This window comes from Protomyctophum bolini, assembly GCF_963924005.1.
Source record: "Protomyctophum bolini genome assembly, chromosome: 4".
NCBI classification, from domain to species: Eukaryota; Metazoa; Chordata; class Actinopteri; order Myctophiformes; family Myctophidae; genus Protomyctophum; species Protomyctophum bolini.
Window position 1 is genome coordinate 45,799,268 of NC_137865.1, and position 19,251 is coordinate 45,818,518.

General features: G+C 42.9%; 3 protein-coding genes across 4 annotated transcripts; 1 reads left to right on the forward strand and 2 right to left on the reverse strand.

Moving 5' to 3' along the window:
• Positions 1 to 1,642: 1,642 nt before the first annotated feature.
• On the reverse strand, positions 1,643 to 10,977 carry cyb5r2 (cytochrome b5 reductase 2). Of its 2 annotated transcripts, none has more exons than XM_080761484.1 (9): positions 10,860 to 10,977; positions 9,950 to 10,090; positions 9,327 to 9,399; positions 8,252 to 8,358; positions 6,972 to 7,101; positions 6,011 to 6,094; positions 5,370 to 5,455; positions 4,127 to 4,226; positions 1,643 to 2,768 (listed from the first exon to the last, which is right to left on the reverse strand). In XM_080761484.1, the coding sequence occupies exons 1-9, from the start codon at positions 10,872 to 10,874 to the stop codon at positions 2,596 to 2,598; spliced, it is 909 nt and encodes a 302-aa protein (XP_080617610.1). In that variant the 5' UTR covers positions 10,875 to 10,977; the 3' UTR covers positions 1,643 to 2,595. The 2 variants fall into 2 exon arrangements, with proteins under 2 accessions (XP_080617610.1, XP_080617609.1); XM_080761483.1 differs by having other exon boundaries at positions 10,857 to 10,958.
• A 1,862-nt stretch (positions 10,978 to 12,839) lies between these two features.
• On the reverse strand, positions 12,840 to 14,585 carry LOC308313958 (sodium/hydrogen exchanger 9B2-like; the record flags this gene model as incomplete). The annotated part of the gene is made up of 1 exon (XM_080761300.1): positions 12,840 to 14,585. The coding sequence occupies one exon, from the start codon at positions 14,583 to 14,585 to the stop codon at positions 12,840 to 12,842; it is 1,746 nt and encodes a 581-aa protein (XP_080617426.1).
• A 429-nt stretch (positions 14,586 to 15,014) lies between these two features.
• Positions 15,015 to 16,055, forward strand: LOC308314627 (E3 ubiquitin-protein ligase RNF115-like; the record flags this gene model as incomplete). Its single annotated transcript, XM_080762259.1, has 1 exon — positions 15,015 to 16,055. One exon carries the CDS (start codon positions 15,015 to 15,017, stop codon positions 16,053 to 16,055), a length of 1,041 nt encoding a protein of 346 aa, XP_080618385.1.
• Positions 16,056 to 19,251: the final 3,196 nt, after the last annotated feature.

The window sequence follows — 19,251 nt, forward strand, 5'->3', positions numbered from 1 at the left end:
TAGTGCTACTGCAATTTGCAGCATATATATGGCATCAAAATGGCACTTACATGGCAGTTACACTATTAAATGTATGACTGCAAGGCATACATTTAATAATAGAAGAATTGCACATTTCATATAGTCTGCTCTGCTGATTGTAATTGTTAAACGATTAATGGTGTCCATTACTTTAATGGTGTTAGTTAGAGGTGCTGATTTTAATGCCAATATGCATGGGTAGCTTAAAGGGACACCTTTCTAATTAAATTCAGTTTGGACACAAGGCCAATAACAGATTAGCCAGCGATATAATTAATAATGAGCCATTATATGCTGCTCAATTGCGTACTGACTGAGTGAAAGTGTATCCTTTTCCCCACACACACACACACACACACACACACACACACACACACACACACACACACCAGTGTTTACAATACATCATGAGATGAGCCTTCTCGCCTGACTGGATTTCAGGTGCTGCATACATACCATGCATAGAGCAATTAAGTAGAGTAGCTTAAAAGGACGTCACTTCATCCTTTTTGCAGAAAAATGTATGTTAATGACGTTTAGAAGAACACTTTCCTGGGGGTCTTTATGTGTGTAATATGTGGTTTTATATATTTTACATTTTAGCAGTGAGCCCACTAGTGTCTCTGATGTCATGGACACTGGGCTCACTTACTTCCAGAGGGCTATCTTACTTATCTCACCCTCCCCCTATCCACAAGGAGGAGCAGTGCACCAAAGCATTATGGGAATTGTAGTCCAGGAAGTATGTGAAGTATTTTACGCAAAGCCTCGGTTTCAATGGGCGCTGATGGGACACTTGTTTTACAATGCTGGCTACTACTAGTATGGCGGTGTTCTAGGGCGGGCTATGGGCACATGCTTTAATTCCGACATACCATTGGTCAGAACGACAACCTACCTCAAACCCTAACCTAACCATAACCGCAAGCACGGAGCAGCACATCCCTCACCAACCTTAATCCAGTCGTTTTAACAGACCCCTCACCAACCTTAATCCGGTCGCCTGTAAAACAAGCGCCCCCTCAGTGACCATCGACTACCAGGGTCTGCGTAAAAGGTCATCCCCATCAGAGACAATGGGCTCACTGCTCAAATCTAAAATATCTAAAACCACATACAGTATTACACAGTACACACATAAAGATCCCCAGGAAAGTGTTCTAAATCTTCTAAACATAATTAACATTTTTTCTTTTTTGCAAAAAGGGTGAAGTGTCCCTTTAGCATGTCTGAAAGGTCATTTTGACCGTTCTTTTTTAGATTTGGAAGTCGATTATCTTTGCCCATGAAGCTTTCAGAAGGTTCCCCTTCCATGACCATCATCATCCACCACGTCCACATATAATGTATTTGTACACTATAAGTTAAGGTTGTAGTTGTAGTATATAAACTATAAAGTAGCTATAAAAAATGGAAATACTCAAAACAAAAATTGGTGGCTACCTCAAAATTGAAACCTATTTTTCACCACTTGTCATGCCCAAGAAACAAGATGTTGTAGCCAAGTGCGGCATCTAGTATTCAAGATTTGAATGTGTGGATAAAATGTGATGCAGCTCAACAAAAAAAAACTCATGACCAAGACATCATTTGAATGAAATCAGGAAAGAGAATTTCGAAATTCAGATTTAGAAATGTTTTAATATAGAAAAACTTTTTCAGCATAATTACAATTACAAAATATGAAATACAATAGCCCACTATAAGAATTTCATAAGCAGTAGCCTAGATTGACTGTAGCTCTGATCCATAGCTCTAATTCCGAATGGCGGGAAGAGCAGTAAGGCTATGGACCAGAGCTAGTTTGACTGTAAAACAGTGTACTGTACTAATATGCCGGCCAAGTGGATCTAGAACAGTGCTCAAACATTTTCATGTCAAGGACCCCAAAATGTTTATATTTTGGCCACAGCCCCCATCTGAAAATATTTGGCCCATACAAGATTTGTGTAAAAATATTCAAACATTCACATTTTAAGATTTTTTGGAAAATAGCAGATCTAAGCTCACAACGGTCACATTGTGTCTTCCTCTGGAAAGAATCACGTATGCTTTGAAGAACAAACAGAAGATATTTGATAGGATATGGGGAAAGTTTATTCAGTATATTACGGTTAACGACTTGTCTTATTTAATGGGGGAAATTGTTTGATCTTGTTCTCTGCAGCTGTTTGTTTTTGGTCTTGTTTGTTGTTTGACTCTGTTATTGTTGCCATTCGAGTGCCATTATTATTATTATTATGTACGTACTGTATGTTGTTGTTTTGTTTTGTTTGTTTTTCATTTTGGGTAATTGTATTGTCTGTACTGTGTATTGTTTTGTTTGTTGTATTGTCTGTCAAAAAAAAAAAAAATGCAATAAATATATTGTTAAAAAAAAAACAACGGTCACATTGGAACACATTGTGAGCTTGTAGCATCTCCTATTTTTCAACATCTTCCAAGGACCCCTGGAGGTCCCCATGTTGAGAACAACTGGTCTAAAGTGTAGAGGATTCACCAAAATATCAGGAAGAATTGTTCACGATTAGGAAATGTTGAAAGGAAAAACCCTGCTGTGTTTTGCACGCTACACTAGTATGCAAAGATGTTATCCGTCTTGAATCCCAGCTTGTCAAGGTTTGGCAGACAGGCGTATTGGACCATGGGTGGAGGACCACAGAGGACCACCAGGACATCAGTGGACGCGGGAGGGAGGTGCTCTTTGATCATGTCAGCGTTCACGAACCCTGAACTGTAACTCCAATCTAAAAGGTCAAGAGAACAGAAAACAGGCGAGATAGAGAGAAAGAAGTTTAACGCATTATTCATATGATAACTGATTCTAATACTATTTATATACACATGCCGAGTGAATAATGTGAGTGAAAGAATAGAGTGTGATTCAGTGCTTATTTTCTCAAGCACATCTTTTAGGACTGAACTAACCTTTGTTTTGCTGTCTTTTCTTCATAGCATATTGATGGTGATATGAACAGTAGGACTATTTTAAACCGAGAAGAAAACCAGCACTCACGGTAATAGCTTTTAAGGCACTTATTTATTTGACCATAGGTAGGTTAGCCCATTCTGACCGGGCACCCATTTTGGTGTTAGCATCATGTTATGCTTTACCTATTGAAAAATAGCAGATCTACAAGCTCATATCGCGCCACCGAGTGGCGCGATACGAGCTTGTAGGTCTGCTATTTTTGAAAAATTCGAAGAACGACTGACATTTTTAGAATCTGATCTCAGGTCAGAATGGGTTCATCAGACCAGTGTGTGTCCAGTGGAAACCTCGTATGAATCTGATCTCAGGTCAGAATGGGTTAACCAGCACTCACGGTAATAGCTTTTAAGGCACGTATTTATTTGACCATAGGTAGGTTAGGTATAAATTATGGCATGCTGCAGACAAGCAGCACACAAAGAACTCGTTGTAGCGTCAGCGTTGTTTCGCTGACGAAGGCTTACCGCGCACCCGGTAAAATGATTAAAGTGAAATGGAGTCGTGCATGCTGCTGTGCCTTCTATTCGATATGTATGACTAAACGGGCTGATTAGAATCTTTTAACCTCGGGGTAGACTGGAATCAGTTTGTATAGCCGGTCTAGAGAGTATACGCGGATTCTGAATGAATGTACACTTTGTACGTTGTGTGGAGCCATTTAAAAAAAAGATCAGACCCGTCTGAACGGAGTGGTGCTGTGCTGTGCTGTACTGTACTGTATTGTACTGTACTGTACTGTACTGTTCAAGTCCTCCTCCCTGGCCTCTTTGTGTGTGTGTGTGTGTGTGTGTGTGTGTGTGTGTGTGTGTGTGTGAGTGAGTGTGTCACTATAATTACAGTTACTACTACCCTTACCCATTGTGAGATATTGCCCCCCCTTGTGGCCCCCAATGTATAAGTTGTTAAATTGGAAAAGGGGCTTCAAAGACCTCCATATTATTATGGTCAATACCTGTGTGAAAAGTGGGAGCGATTGGTGCAGGCAGTGAGGAGCTACGGCAGTTACAGTGACACACAGACACACATTCATTCATTCATTCATTCAGACAGACATTGGCTTAATTATAGTATGATGATAAAGCACTCAAGTATGATTATAGAGCAGTGTGTTACCCTGTGGAGGTTTGTCTAGTGTGAACCAGAGGTTGAACTGATCAGGATAATTCCTCTTCACCTCATCCAACTCTTCTCTCAAGAGGATGTCTTTCTCAGTCTGAGAGGGACACAGAGTTTGTAAGGAAACCGCAAGACACATTATTCAGTTGAAAATCGTAATTACTGTGGTCAAGCGACATGGTTGTGTGACAAAGTTCTGCATAAATTAGATTTAACAGTGGAATGTAAAAACTTAAATATAATTACTAATGATAGCACAGCAGAAGGTACAGTACAATTCATTCAATGCCCCAATACAGGGTATGCATAAAGTGAGTGTCAAATCGAGTGACAAAGTGAGTTTAATGTTGTTTTAACGTTGTTTAATGCAATCAGATAGGACTTTTCTGTTTGGATGTATGGCTGTCAAGGCCAGAAAGTGTTTTCTTTGCTACTCAATAGGCGTTCCCGCATAACTTCCGGAACCCGGGTATGATAATGTGACATAACGCGTATTATAACCTCTATTGGTCATTGCCAGTGCCGGTTCTAGGCCTTTTGAGGCCCTAGGCAACATATTATACAGAGCCCAAAATGTTTATAAACAAATCACAAATGTTTATAAACAAATCACAAATGTTTATAAACAAATCACAAATGTTTATAAACAAATACCAAAATGTTTATAAACAAATCCCAAATCCCTTGGTCCTACCCCCCCGACCATGAGACTTACTACAGGTAAACTGGTAGTGGTCCTACCCCCCCCCCATGAGACTTACAAATCACAAATGTTTATAAACAAATCCCAAATGTTTGTAAACAAATCCCAAATGTTTATAAACAAATCCCAAAATGTTTATAAATAAATCACAAATGTTTATAAACAAATCACAAATGTTTATAAACAAATACCAAAATGTTTATAAACAAATCCCAAATCCCTTGGTCCTACCCCCCCCCCGACCAATTGCGTTAAACTGAGCTAAATTCAGCTATGTTTCATTTTAACCACTTAACCTTAGCGTATATGTATTTTTACTGTAACCAGGGCTCTATACTAGGCCTGCTCCTGTTTTTCGCGAAAATATCGAATCCACAAGCTCACACTGCATCACATTGTGACGCAGCATCGTGAGCTTGTAGATTGGCTATGTTCGCCATCAGCCAAATGTTAGCGCCAGAATAGTGACGCTAGGACTTAAGGCTGCCGGGGATTACTATAGCTGAGAAGAAGAAAAGAAAAGTTGAAGCACCACACCTGATTGGCAAATATGAGAGAGCACATGGTGTGGTCAGAAGGGTCTGCTGTGATGGCACGAATCAGCTGCAACATGGGAGTGATACCTGGAATAGACAAAGGACAGTGTGAGTTCTCAGGGGATATATCAGTGCTCCCCGGCCGGGTCGTACCAAAGACTCTAAAAATGGGACCCAGTGCCTCCCTGCTTGACACTCAGCATCAAGGGTTGGATTTGGGGTAAGTCCTGCGATATACTAGCGTCATGTCCAGGGGGTGTACTTGTACATCAAGCTGCCTCACGCTACAGAAACAGGAGATAGGCTCCTGTCCCTATATGGGCCCCATGGCTCGGCAAGGCTACTATATCAGTGCTTTCAGGCAGAAAAAACAGCTACTGGTCCAAAACAGCTACTTTTCAGGAAATTGAAAAAAGGTGGCCAGTGGCAATGGATCCAATGTAAATAAAATATACAAAATAGCGGAAGCGCAAACTTTCAGATCTGCTATTTCTGCTATTTTTGAAAAATGTATGGACATTTTCAATGCTTTTCAACGCACAGACTGTGCCCCATAATTTGAATGAATTTGAACATTATTCATTCATTCAAGTGTGCAATGCATTATTCATAGATTGGAATTGAACATAAATGTAAATGAACCTGTTCCACCAGCGATCATGGCAATGTGTTTGAACTTCTTCATCTTGGGCTCAGACTTCTTGTCAGGTCGGATGGAAAATCTACCTGAAAGAAAGAAATGGTACATTTATATAGCGCTTTTATCCAATGCGCTTTACATAAAATGTGCATTACATTCACCCAGATTCATACACACATTCGTACACTGATGGCGGAGGAAACCATGCAAGGCACCAACCTGCACATCGGGAGCAATTAGGGGTTCAGAGTATTGCTCAAGGACACTTCGACACTAACTCTGGGGGAGCCCACAGGGTTCGAACTGGGAACCTCATGGTTCCCATCCAGCCGCTCTACAGGCCACTCTACTAGTCTGCACTCAGTCACTTCTGCCACGACAATGTTATGCTACACTGCCATCTGTTGGCCATAAAAGGTTAATGACATTGAAAAAGTAAACTCAATACAGTGTAAGTGCTGTAAAGCACTTTGAGCTGCATTTCATATCACAAAAGGTGCTTTAACACCTAAATCAAACTGTCTGAAACATACTGGTATATATAGGTCAATAACTCTCTGGAATGCACTGACCAAAAACATATTTTCTACAATACATAGCAAAATTACTTTAAAAAAGAATGTCAAGATATACCTAGACAATTTGCCAAGTACATAACTGTGATTTGTAAATCTGTTCTTTTGATTTATAATGTGAATTTGTACTTTGTATCTGTGTTCTTTGTAAAAATATATATATATATATATTATTTTTTTCTGTTTTTATTTTAAATTGTATTTTTAGCTGTACATTTGTATTGTATTTGTTTTATTCAGGACTCCAGGAAGACTAGAGGCTCAGTCATGTGTCTCTAATGGGGATCCTTCAATAAACATAAACATAAACATACAAATAAAGTTTTATTATTCATCATGATTAATTCAAGGCCTGTAGAGATGGATGATCTCTCTCTCTCTCTCTCACCATTCCCATTGTACATGAGCAGTCCATTGGGTCCTCTAAAGTCCATGGTGTCTCCTATAGCCATGTCATTCAGGTACTGAGACATCTTTCCTCCATCTGGAAAGGAAGGATGGCAGTTCTTGTAGTACACCTGAACAAATAGAACATATTGTAATTTCAGTCCGTTATCCCCCAAAGCAGTGGTGTCAAGTGACTAAGTACAATTTTGAGGCAAATATCGTAATTTTACTACATTACAATTATTTGAAAACTTTAGTTACCGATTACTTTATTATTACAAAACATACATTAACCACTTCAACCCCATATACATTTCGGACATTTCAAAATAGTTGCATTGCGACACATTGTGAGCTTGTAGATCTTCTATTTTCATTTGAAAACTTGAAATGTGACATTCTACTTTTACTTTTGGTACTTTAAAGTACATTTTAAACTCCAGACTTAGTTGTTTACAGTATTTCTACATTGCAGTATTGATACTTTTACCTAAGTAACAAATGTGAGTACCTTTTCCACCACTGCCCCCAAGTAGTTTTCACACAGTGAGCAGAGGTTTGTTGACACTCCAGTTTATTACAAGTTTCTATCTATCAGTTCTATCTAACTCTGATAGGGTGTAATGACCCTTTGGTCTGAGAGCAGTAAACTGTAGCAACAGTTGAGGGTTAACTGGGGACAGGGAGGAACTACCTTATATGGTCAGCACACACTATAGTAGGGAGGATTATCACAACAAAACAAAATAAACAAGTGATATTTGATTTAAGTGAAATCACTTTAAGTGGCTACAATAAATCAATTAAAGCAACTGTGTCATTTAATTTTAGATTTTAGTTAGTTTAGTGTGTATATATAATATATATAGCAACATAGGGTAAGTATTTCCAGAAAACTCTTTCTTAGAACAGTAGTTCTCAAAAATAGTAGATATGAAAGCTCACAATGCTGCAAGTTTGTACATCTGCTATTTTCATTTTCTTTTCTTTTTTAATAAATCTTGAAAGCGTTGAATAATAATTACATAATAGTTGAATACGTTTTACTGGGGGGCCTTGGCACAAAACATTTTCAGAGGGGGGTCGACAGTCAAATGCATATTAATGCATTAATTTTAGAGGTCCTTGACTCCAATAAATGTTATCACAATTATTAACCATTTAAGCCCTGCATAATTTGTCAAACAAATAGCTAGCAGTTAGCAAAAAATTATAATACCTGAACTACAAAGATCAGAAGTTTTTGGTATTTGTTCAAAAATAAAATATATTTAGAAATACCTTAACCACAAGATCAACGTATCCTTGGTCTTCATCACTGGTGACTGGAGTATAGGCTCTGACCACCAGACTCCCATTCACCTTAGCTGACAGATACACATGTTGTCCTGCAGAGCAGAGGGGAAATAAATGGGGGTCCGAAGATTTGGATCATATTCCAGTGGTGGAAAGAGGTAGTAGAGGGGAAATTTATCTTGGCAGTAATAGGCAAAATAAACAACGAAGAAAACACTAAATGTATGAGGAAAACGAGTAGACATGCCTACAAGGAAACAAGAATTCAACAAGAACAAACACTGGTGATACAATCTCAATGAACAAGCAAGGAACATATAACACAAGGGAGTACTATCAATAGACACAAGGCATATGACACAGGTGAACACAATGGACAATTAACACATATATTGGCAATAACTAACAGGACACGTGAACAGTATTATTTGCAATTCACGGGACTGGTGAGACAATACAGATAACAGCAACAGAGGAAAACAGGAAACACTAACGCTGCTTCACAATGACACAGCTATAAAGTGAAATACACAGAAATTAGGAAACAATAAAATGTCACTACAAAATGAAAATGTATTATGATACAATATACATTAGGTTCAGACCAATAGTTCAGCTACAAATCCTGTTTTATGCTTACTGCTGTTGCTACTATGATAAAACCTACATTTTCCCCAGGGATCAATAAAGATCTGTTTGTCTGTCTATCTATGTATAGTATATTGGGGTCCACGTCAATATGCCGACGGTCCATTGGTCCGATCGACAACCTACCTCAAACCCTCACCCTAACCCTAACCTCCCCCGGGGCAGACACCTAAACCTAACCACCCACCCTCTCCCGACCCCCAGCGCACCTCGGACCAATGCTCCTTCGGAGCAATGGTCCGTCGGATCATAGGGTGCTTCCCAGTATATTGTATGTCTGTTTGTCTGTTTGTCTGTCTGTCTGTCTGTCTGTCTGTCCAATTAATTTGCAGAAAGCCATGAACGTTCAACATCAGGGTGTGAGAGGAGAGGAGAAGAAGAGAGTAGTGTATTCATAGCATTCACACAGTACCTACTGGTAGTCCAAGGACATGCTCTGCAGAGTGAAGGCCAAAGCGAAACCTCTTGGTATCATGGCTAATGTCCTGTAGAAGGACAACATGGGACAACAAACAATCATCAGCATTACGCTCTCTGCTCAGTTACATTTTCTGATAATTATACTCAACTTTTCAGCTTTTAAATAGTTTGATGGTTCAGCATCTTGCTCAAGGACACTTCGACACTAACTCGGGGGGAGCCCGGGATCGAAGTGTGCACCACACATGGTTTTCCCATCCGGCCGTTCTACCGGCCACTCGACCCCTGAGCCACTGCAGCACCATTCTCCTGTTTGTTGCTAAACTTCTTTGAAAGAAGTATGTACGGGCGGCAGTGGCTCAATGGTAGATTAGCCGGTGATGGGACCCGCAAGGTTCCCAGTTCGATCCCTAATAATTGCTCCTGATGTGCAGGTTGGTGCCTTGCATGGTGCTTTCCTCCGCCATCGATGTGTGAATGGGTAAATGTAATGCACAATCTAATGTAACTGCGCTATATGAATACACCATTTATGGACAGTCCTATGGACCCCCCTTACCTAATTGAAACGTGTGTAGCAGTCACCTCTTTGTCTATAAAACAGAGTGGACATACCTCCTTGTCTATAAGACGGAGTGGACATTTGACTGTAGGATCCTGCAGTGTGACGGGTAGCTTCTTCTTCTTCCCTCCTCCAGATTCCCACAGGAAGAGAAACAGCGCTGACACTATTACCAGAGAAACAGCTCCGACTACCTGTGTGACAACACGCGCACACACACACACACACACACACACACACACACACACACACATTCTCTATTTATACAAATCTCGATTTGTACAATTTGTACTCACGACCGGGGAGACTATTATCTTTTGCCAAACATCTGCCAACCATCCGTTGTTTTGTTCACTTTCAACTTTAAGGTTTCGCAATTTGTACTGATTCTGAAGGGGTGAGGGAGGTGAGGGGGTGTGGGAGAGAGAGACAGTGGTATGCCTCACAATTATTTCTCTCACTACACATTGAATCATTAATGTTAAATGTTGCATATGACTTATGAAACAAAGATGGACATTTTCTCTCAGCTTTACTGGCCTCTGCATACTGGCCTCTGCATCAACTAACTCACCCTAGGTAACCTTTTGACTGCTGTACTTGAGGCAGAATTTGAATCCTCATATTCTTGTAGTTGTTTATCACTACACAATTACATGGATTACTATACAGGCAACATTTTAGTTTGTATATTAACCCATGTAGTCATGCAAATAGCGACACCAACAAGAATAATGCAAGCAAGCATGTGTCTAATCTATTCAAGCAAATAAGTACTGACATGTATGAATGAATACACCCACATGAGCCATACTGAGTGACAGGATCTAGATACAATAGAAAGACTGAATCTATAGATTATTTTGTTTCCACAGATACATTACAGCATGGTGCAGCACTGTCAAGGACTGCGCAGTCTTAACCAATAACAAGATATTGAAATGATAAAATGAGTCTTACTACAGTCTGGTCCATCATTGTTTTGCCAAAAGGTAGGCCCAATCCTGAGTCCTGTCCTGTCCTCTGTACAGTCCCTGAGATCAGAGCAAAAAAGAAGTTGCTTCAAGACCTTTGGAACGTTTCTCTCTCTCTCTCTCTCTCTCTCACACACACGCACGCATGCACGCACACACACAAACACAAACACACACAAACACACACAAACACACACACACACACACACACACACACACACACACACACACACACACACACACACACACACACACACACACACACACACACACACACACACACACACACACACACACACACACACACACACACACACACACACACACACACACACACACACACACACACACACACACACACACACACACACACACACACACACACGCCTCACAGGGGGCGTGGCCTCTAGGCAAGCAGAACCAATGGCTCTGGGGTAAAGGTAACATAAGGTTCGAGGCACCAATAGCAAGAGAGCTCTGGCCATGACTTCACATGGTATAGTTGTGTAGGGGCGGAGGAGAATAGAGCCATACAATCACACCACTGTGAGAGAGGAGGAGACCCATTCTCACTCTGCAAGCATGATTACTGTCATGAGAGCTATTTAACACTAAGGAAATAACACTTAGACTCTGATATTTCCTTGTTAAAATATGAAAAAAAGTTGGTACGTCTATTTGTGTGTCACGGATACATTTTTATGGGTCTCGACTAGAGTATAAATTGTAAAAAAAATAAAATACCCTTTCTCGTGTGAAACAACTAAAACAACTGAATTCACAATAGTTCACAATGTATACAAACAATACAAAAGAAAACATGAATAAAATTAAATAAACTGCTTGAATGATATTTTGATAGTTTGGTTTATGGTTTTACAGATTGTAGATGTCAATCTTCAATGACTTATTGACAGGCTTCTTGGGAGGCCTTAACATCAGTCTTAAGTAATCTTTCATGTATAGTTCATTACATTTACAAGTGTACTGTACATAACGTGGGTCTCCTATGCTGTAAAAATAATGTCCATGTCATGTAAAAAATAAATACAGCTAATATATAGCAAGGACGCATCTATTTATAAATAAATAAATAAATAATTTGATGAAATACTGTACATACATTCTTATTATTATTGCAGAAGGCCTAGATTTCGATTCAGTCTAACCAAGTGGAATATACATACTTCATTATTACAAGTAAGACGCGCAAACGCGGGAAGCGAACGCAGCTCGTACATATTTGGGTTTTGGACGTATAGCTGCTTTGGGGACTCCTTATATGGTTATGGCTGAGTCATGGTGACGTAACAGCGGGACAGACACACAGACAGACATGATCTGCTAGGTCTCATAGTAAGTGCTCATTGCGTTCGCAACAATGCATTACGTAATCCTGCAAAGAAGTACCACATCTATCTATAAAATACCTAGGCTCTTTTTTGTGTGGCTTTTTTGCCTTTGTATGTGTGATCTACATATAAAAACGCAAGATGCATTCCCCATATATGGAGATCGCTGATGTCATCAATATTGGCAACCCTATATCTGACTGTCAGATGGCCATATATGGAACGTGTCTTGAGTGTACAGGGTTTGATGAGGTCAGATCAACATATGGAATGTCAGTACAGCTCCATATATGGAGATCTAAGGGTTTGGTGTCAGATTCTGACATCAAACCTCAAACCCTACATACATCACATCGCCCCTCACTACACACGGGTGTGATTTATTTTTATTTTTACCCCACGATTTTGCAACCCATGTTTTCACCGTGTCAATTATCTAATATGTAATCCTGGGTGTTACACTTCCTCGGCCAACCTGGGTGGGCAGCGTACTGACCTCATGCTTCCTCCTATGCATGAGGAGTCCAAGCTGCTTCTTTTCACCTGACGGGGGAGAGTTTCCCCGTACGGACGTAGCACGTGGAAGGAACACGTTATTCCGACCAGTTCCTTTCCCGTCAGAGGGTACTTTCAGAGGATACGGGAGTCTCACCGTCACCTTCAGCTTCTGCTGCAGTCCCTGAGAAAAAGGTTGATACATTGTGTTTGACTTTGACTGGCTCGCCCCAGAATGGGCTCTTTGGTTTCTGCAGCAGGTAAGGTCCAGAAAGGCCTATGAGGAGGGCTCCTACGGGGGCTGTGAGCAGGATGGCTAGGACCGCCACAGTCAGCACATCCATGCCATACTTCTGCGATATCTCATCATTATTAGTCCTGGCCATGTCCAATGCTGTTGAGCCAATAGCCGCCTGTACAGTGGCCTTGGGCAGCCATGCCAGGGAAATGAACACCTTCTCCTTGAAGTTGAATCCCGCAAACAGCACACAGACAAATGTGAAGAGAACTCGAACCGTCAGGGCAATAAGCAGAGTAGCTATGCCCAGACCAACTGTGTTTCCCTCCAGCTGTGAGATTGTGATCTCTGCTCCTATCAGGCCAAATAGTAGTGGCTGGAACACATCCCAGGCCATCCCCACAACCTCCTCCACGGGTTCCTTGTCTTTCCCCCAGCCCAGGCCAGCCAGGAAAGCCAACACTAAGGTGCAGAGGCCTCCAGAACCGGGAAACCCTGCTTGGTTACTTCCAAACACTGCAAATACAGACAGGCCCAGCACCAAGAAGGAACGCTTCATCACCAAGTGTTGTTGGTCACGACTAGGGAAATACTGGATGAGAAAGCCAAGGAGAATCCCAGCAACCAGGCCCCCAGCTACCTCCAGGATGCCTCGCAGCAGGTTGTACCACGTGCTGCCTGTGGCAAAGGCCATGCCCATGCACGTGGTGAAACCAGTGATGGCCAGGATGTCATCGAAGCTGCCCGCCGCCATAAGGAGGGTGGGAATGCCTTGCTCCAAACCATAGCCATCCTTCTGAAGCGTCAGCATGGAGGGAACCACCACGGCCGGAGACACGGCACCGAGCACAAACCCCAGAATGAAGCCCCACACCCAGGGCAGGCCCATGAGGAAACGGGACACCACGGCTACGCTGGTGGCCTCCATCAAGCAGGGACCCATCGCCACACGTACGCAAACACCCTTTAGTTTCTTCAGAGCCGAGGGATCCAACCCCAGGCCGGCTCTCGTCAGAATGACGGCCAGGGCGATGTTCCTCAGGGAGGCGGACCATCGGAAGTCGATATACACGGCCTCCGTTACCACGGGGACGTTCCTCAGCAGGAAACCCGTCAGCAGCATTCCGAGAAGAGGGGGAAGGGGTGGAAGTTTAGGCATACGTATGAGGCCCATCAGTTTGCCTCCGGCGACTGCACAGATGAAAACCGTTGTGATGCCAAACAAGTTGCCTCCTGGGAGACACTCCTTCCCTGTGATGGACCACACCACTCCAAACAGCACAGCGGCCAAAAGAACGTTGGTAACAAGGGAGGCAAAGAGGCCTCTTGGCGGACATGGGCAAAACTTGCGGAGCAGCGGACAGCAGACCACTGGCGGTTCTGTGTTGGCGCCTGCATCCGCCACAGCAGCATTGCGAGTAAGGAAGTAGGTAGTCTCCTCGGTGACATCTGGAGTAGAGCAGCGACGGACCACCACCTGGATCTGGTTCACATTCAGGTGATCTGCATGGTTAGCACTAGCAGCAGTCGTGGCTGCTTCCCCTGCCGGACTGGGAGCAGGACTGGGGGACACTGGACTTGGTGGAGGACTTGCTTCAGGTGTAGCTGGTTTGGTCTGAGTGTCCTCCATGGAATGGTCCTCTTGCTTCTAACACAGAAAGCCCACTAAAGGGGTGTGGTTGGCCATCTATGGGGCTGTTCCATCAGTGTTGTACAAAAGGTTCTTCTGGGCCACAAGCCCCTATTGATACATCAATAATAAATATCATCACGCTCTATGCGTTTCATTCATATATCCGTGACACGACCTCACTTTTATCTCCCTCACACACTGTGACGTCACGCCCAGCGCATACGCCTATATAAGTACCAGAATCATGTCCATTTTTTGTTCTTCCTTTGTGCATATTTGTTGGGGGAATTGATTTTCAGAGGATCCTTTTTGCTTTTGTTGAGAAAGCAACAGTTTGTTCGTACCACCATCTCACTGAAAGATCTTTCACTGATTAGATCTTTGGTGTCATTTGCCTGTGGCGTTGCTGAGGCTAGAGCTGTTCCCATGCATCACTACTTCTGTCACTGCTGTAACGGAGAAGTGAACCCCAAGCTCCCGGAATATATATGTCCTACGTGTGATTCCGGCTTCATAGAGGAAGTACCAGAAAACTCCAATCTCCTGGAAGATGTCCCCAACAGGGTAGATGACACCGTACCTGTACACCCGATTCCACAGGCCGCAGATGTGATCGGGATGTTTCAGCAGATCTTCGCTGGTCTCGGTCACCCAGTCACTGCTGGTTTTCACATTATGCCCCTCGGCGGCAGACGGCCAGGCGGCGGAGATCCCTCTGCAGAACAACAGATCCGTCCCGTTGGGATCCTTCCAAACCCAGTCGTTGGTCCTCTGTCCCTCAGCAGCAGCAGCAGACCACCAGGCGGTCGCGCCGGAGAAGCCTCTGCAGAAAATGGTCCGCAAGCGACCTTGGAGGGGAGCATACAAAATAATATCTTACCTCTACTGTTCGCCTCTGGAATCATCGGCCCCAATAGCCCTAACCCTCTCGGCAGCACCAGACTGCCAGGGGGAAGAGAACCGTCCGCTGGGAACCAACCAGGATCCGTGGAGAATCTGGAGATGACCATGCAACAGTTAATTTCTGCCGTGGTTGGTTATATTGCTGGTGCTGCACCTCAGCATGACTGGGCCAACCCAGGAGTCACTGGTTCTTCAAACTTCATGTGGACGCCGCTGTTGCACTCCAACGTAGGGGACTATGTGTTCGGACAGGGAGGTCTGGACTCTATCCTAACAATGTTGTTAGATCGGTTCGAGAACACCGGGCCTCCTCCAGCAGAGAAGGAAAGGATTTCCACTCTCCCAACAGTCAACATATCTCAGGAACAAGTAGACTCCAATATGGAGTGTTCAGTCTGCAAAGAGGACTTCAAAGTTGGCGAGGCAGTCAGACACATGCCTTGTAATCACTACTTCCACTCGGACTGTATAGTGCCCTGGCTGGAAATGCATGACACATGTCCTGTGTGTAGAAAGGGTATAAATGGAGAAGGCAACGACAATGGGCAGAAACCTCATCCATAAACAAACGTTAGCAATAGTTGGGTTGGACACAAAAAAAAAGACGTTCGTACCATGCTACTAATCAGGTATTTTTTTAGGATGATACTACACACAAGAGAAAATGTTATACCTCTACCTCCGATAAAAAGGTTGGCAATGGTCACATCCAGAGAATCACAGAGGATGGCATCCAGTCACATGGTGGGCTGGAGGTATAGAGGGGACCAATGTCGTGCAGACCCCCCAACAGACAGCTACGTGGTACTGACATCATGACCGGAAAGAAGGTCATGATCATCAATATCCTCAAGAGGTATTTTGCCTTTGAAGTGAAAGTATTAGACCATAAAAATGTAAGGTTTTAGGGCGAGCAACTACCGGTGACGCTGCACCACGCCCATGAGGCTGGACGAAGCAACGACAAAGCTAAAAAAACAACTACATTGAACTTTACTGTAATTGGTTCATGTGGTGTATAGTTCTGTTCTCTTGTTTTGTCTATTTTTGAGAGGCGCTAGAGTCTCCAATGTCTGGCTTTTGAAATTACGTCATATAGCAGCCTAAAAGTCTATGGACTTTAATGTTTGTTTAGGGCACTAAACATGATATCATGTGGCAGCCGAGTCTATGGACCTATAATGTTTGTTTACAGCAGTTAAACAAACATTACCAGGGGCCCCTCACTTCACACTAGTGTGAGTTTGATGCATATCCTACTGTATAGAGTAGACCGATTCACAGAGGGTTTCCTGGGCGCGGCCATTACTGAGGTGTATCATTAAGCGCAACAGCACTGATTAGCTACACCTGCTCCATGGTTTACACTTCAGTAATGGCCGCGCCCAGGGCACCCCTCTGTGAATCGGTCTATAAGGGATCAATCAGCATTATTATTTTTGTCAGTTTTTTTTACTATGGGTTTACTCAATGTATCTGTGCAGTCTCTAGTGAATGTGCATAAACAAAGTTGGGCTGTAAAAAAGAAACTGAAAAAGTACTCGACCTAACCCTGGCAGGAACTTCAAGAGCTGGGATTGCGTTTCATGAAATTTCCAAGACGGTGGTCCTCCAGTCCAGACTGAGGACCTCGCAGCTAACTGCTAACTCTTTCTGAGGAAACCAGAGAGTAGAAAAAGATGACAGGGATTCAACAGCAAAGCCTTAACCTGGAGGAGCAACCTTTACTTTTATTTTGTGGGTCTATAATGTTTACCTTTTTTATTAGATATAGTTTGGAGAGACAGGAAACCGAGGATATTAATACAGAGAAGGGAAGACATGTGAAACATGACGGTTGGATTCAAACACAGATCCTCGCTGACACACCTGCGGAAGCAAGTGTAACTGGCTGAGCCAGTCAGTCCCTTGTGGTGCTTCTCCAACTGTAACGACGTCACTGGTGGCTCAGCTGCGTCAACATCCTCGGGATCAAAGCTCTCAAGAGTCATATTGTCTGTCCATCATGTACGTACTAGGGCCCGTCCCTACTCCAGGGGTTGTCAACCCTTGCTCCATGGGACGGAAATAGGGGTCCCCATAGAGTAGGTATAGTCCCCAGATGATTTTCTCCCCTATCTCCGCCACTTTTTGCAGTTCTTTGCTGTCGCTTTCCACCAGATTGGGCAATATGGTAGAGGGACATGGGAAACTGAAGCTCACAATTATATGATTGTATGAATTACATGATCCACTCTACCCACTGATGATGTCACACCTCTCTATATGAACAGAATCTGTGTTTCTATGGCTTATTGTGTTAGTCTGTACTTCTGCTTTATTTTGAAGTGCCAATCTCAGGTCTGATTTTAAACCTGGGTCAGTTTTGTGGTCAGGATTATGTTGTATGCGGTTCTGGGTACCCCAATCCATTGCCAGACTTTGTTTTTTATTTGTTTTGGGGAGAGTTTAAGAGGTTCCACTTGACTGGCCTCCAAATACCGACTGCAAGGGAAGCTGTGTTATTAACGGGTTTTATCCCCCTATCTACTAGCCTTAGGTTTCATATTATCGGTAACGTTTGCAGGACAACAGATAAGAAATAACAAAAATTTAGTTATTTGTTTTCCTCAGAGTGGCAATGAGGGTCTGTGTGTCTGGAGGTAATCTTGCACACACAAACAACTCAAAATAAATGTTGCACACTGGCAGTAGTTAACTTTCACTCATTTTTTCCCAAATCTTTATACTTTTTTAATTTACTCACCTGGCTGTTTAAGATCGGCAGGCCATCACGGCGGTGGTCCGGGTTAGGGTCCGACCGTTCAGCAAGTCCACGTTGATGTCCATTATTGAGAATGCTCCTCAGTACGTTAGTTAAGTTTCTTAGTTCGTACCGTATCTTACCGACCTTGAATATCAATAATAAAGAAGATATTCATTTGATTATAGTTCCATGCTCCCCACACCACAATCACAGCATTTCTTCACTCTGATAGGCCCATTTCAAAATGTGTGTGGACACTCATGTCTCAGACTTATTGCAGCGAGCCAGAGCTGACGCCGGCCTTTCGTTGCCCAACTTCCATTATATTACTGGGTTTTCACTGTCCAGACACTTTTAACCCATTCTGACCTGAGATCAGATTCATACGAGGTTTCCACTGGACACACACTGGTCTGATTAACCCATTCTGACCTGAGATCAGATTCTAAAAAATGTCAGCCGTTCGATTTTTCAAAAATAGCAGACCTACAAGCTCTTAGCGCGCCACTCGGTGGCGCGCTATGAGCTTGTAGATCTGCTATTTTTCAATAGCTAAAGCATAACATGATGCCAACACCAAAATGGGTTCCCGTTCAGAATGGGTTAATATGGTTTGACTCAACAACCAAAGTATGTTGGCGAGAGCTTGAGTAGAGTTTGGTTCATCCCATTGAGCTGAGAGACCTTTTGTAATAATTGATTGCATTTTTATAGCACTTTTCTATGCACTACATGCTTACTCAAAGCGTTTTACAACGGTCCATTCATTCATACATTGGGAGGTGAAGCGACGAACAGTCGACGCCAGCGTCCTCACTTCCCACATTCACACACCAATGGTGGCAACCACTGTAGGCAAGGTGGGGTTCAGTGTTCTTGCCCAAGGACACTTCGACATGTGGACAGGAGGAGCCGGGATTCGAACCCCCGACCCACATGGCCACAGCCATATTCAAATATAACTACCAACCATTGCAATGTTCACCTTGCGCCACTTGTTTCCCCAATAGTAAC

Bases quoted from the DNA above. Each gene is read 5' to 3' on its own strand.
- cyb5r2 (XM_080761483.1), bottom strand. The intron at 9,400-9,949 runs GTATGTCCACTC...GTCCTTCTACAG, and splicing joins TCCGTCTTATAGACAAGGAG to GACATTAGCCATGATACCAA. The intron at 5,456-6,010 runs GTTCATTTACAT...TGTCTATTCCAG, and splicing joins CATGATCGCTGGTGGAACAG to GTATCACTCCCATGTTGCAG.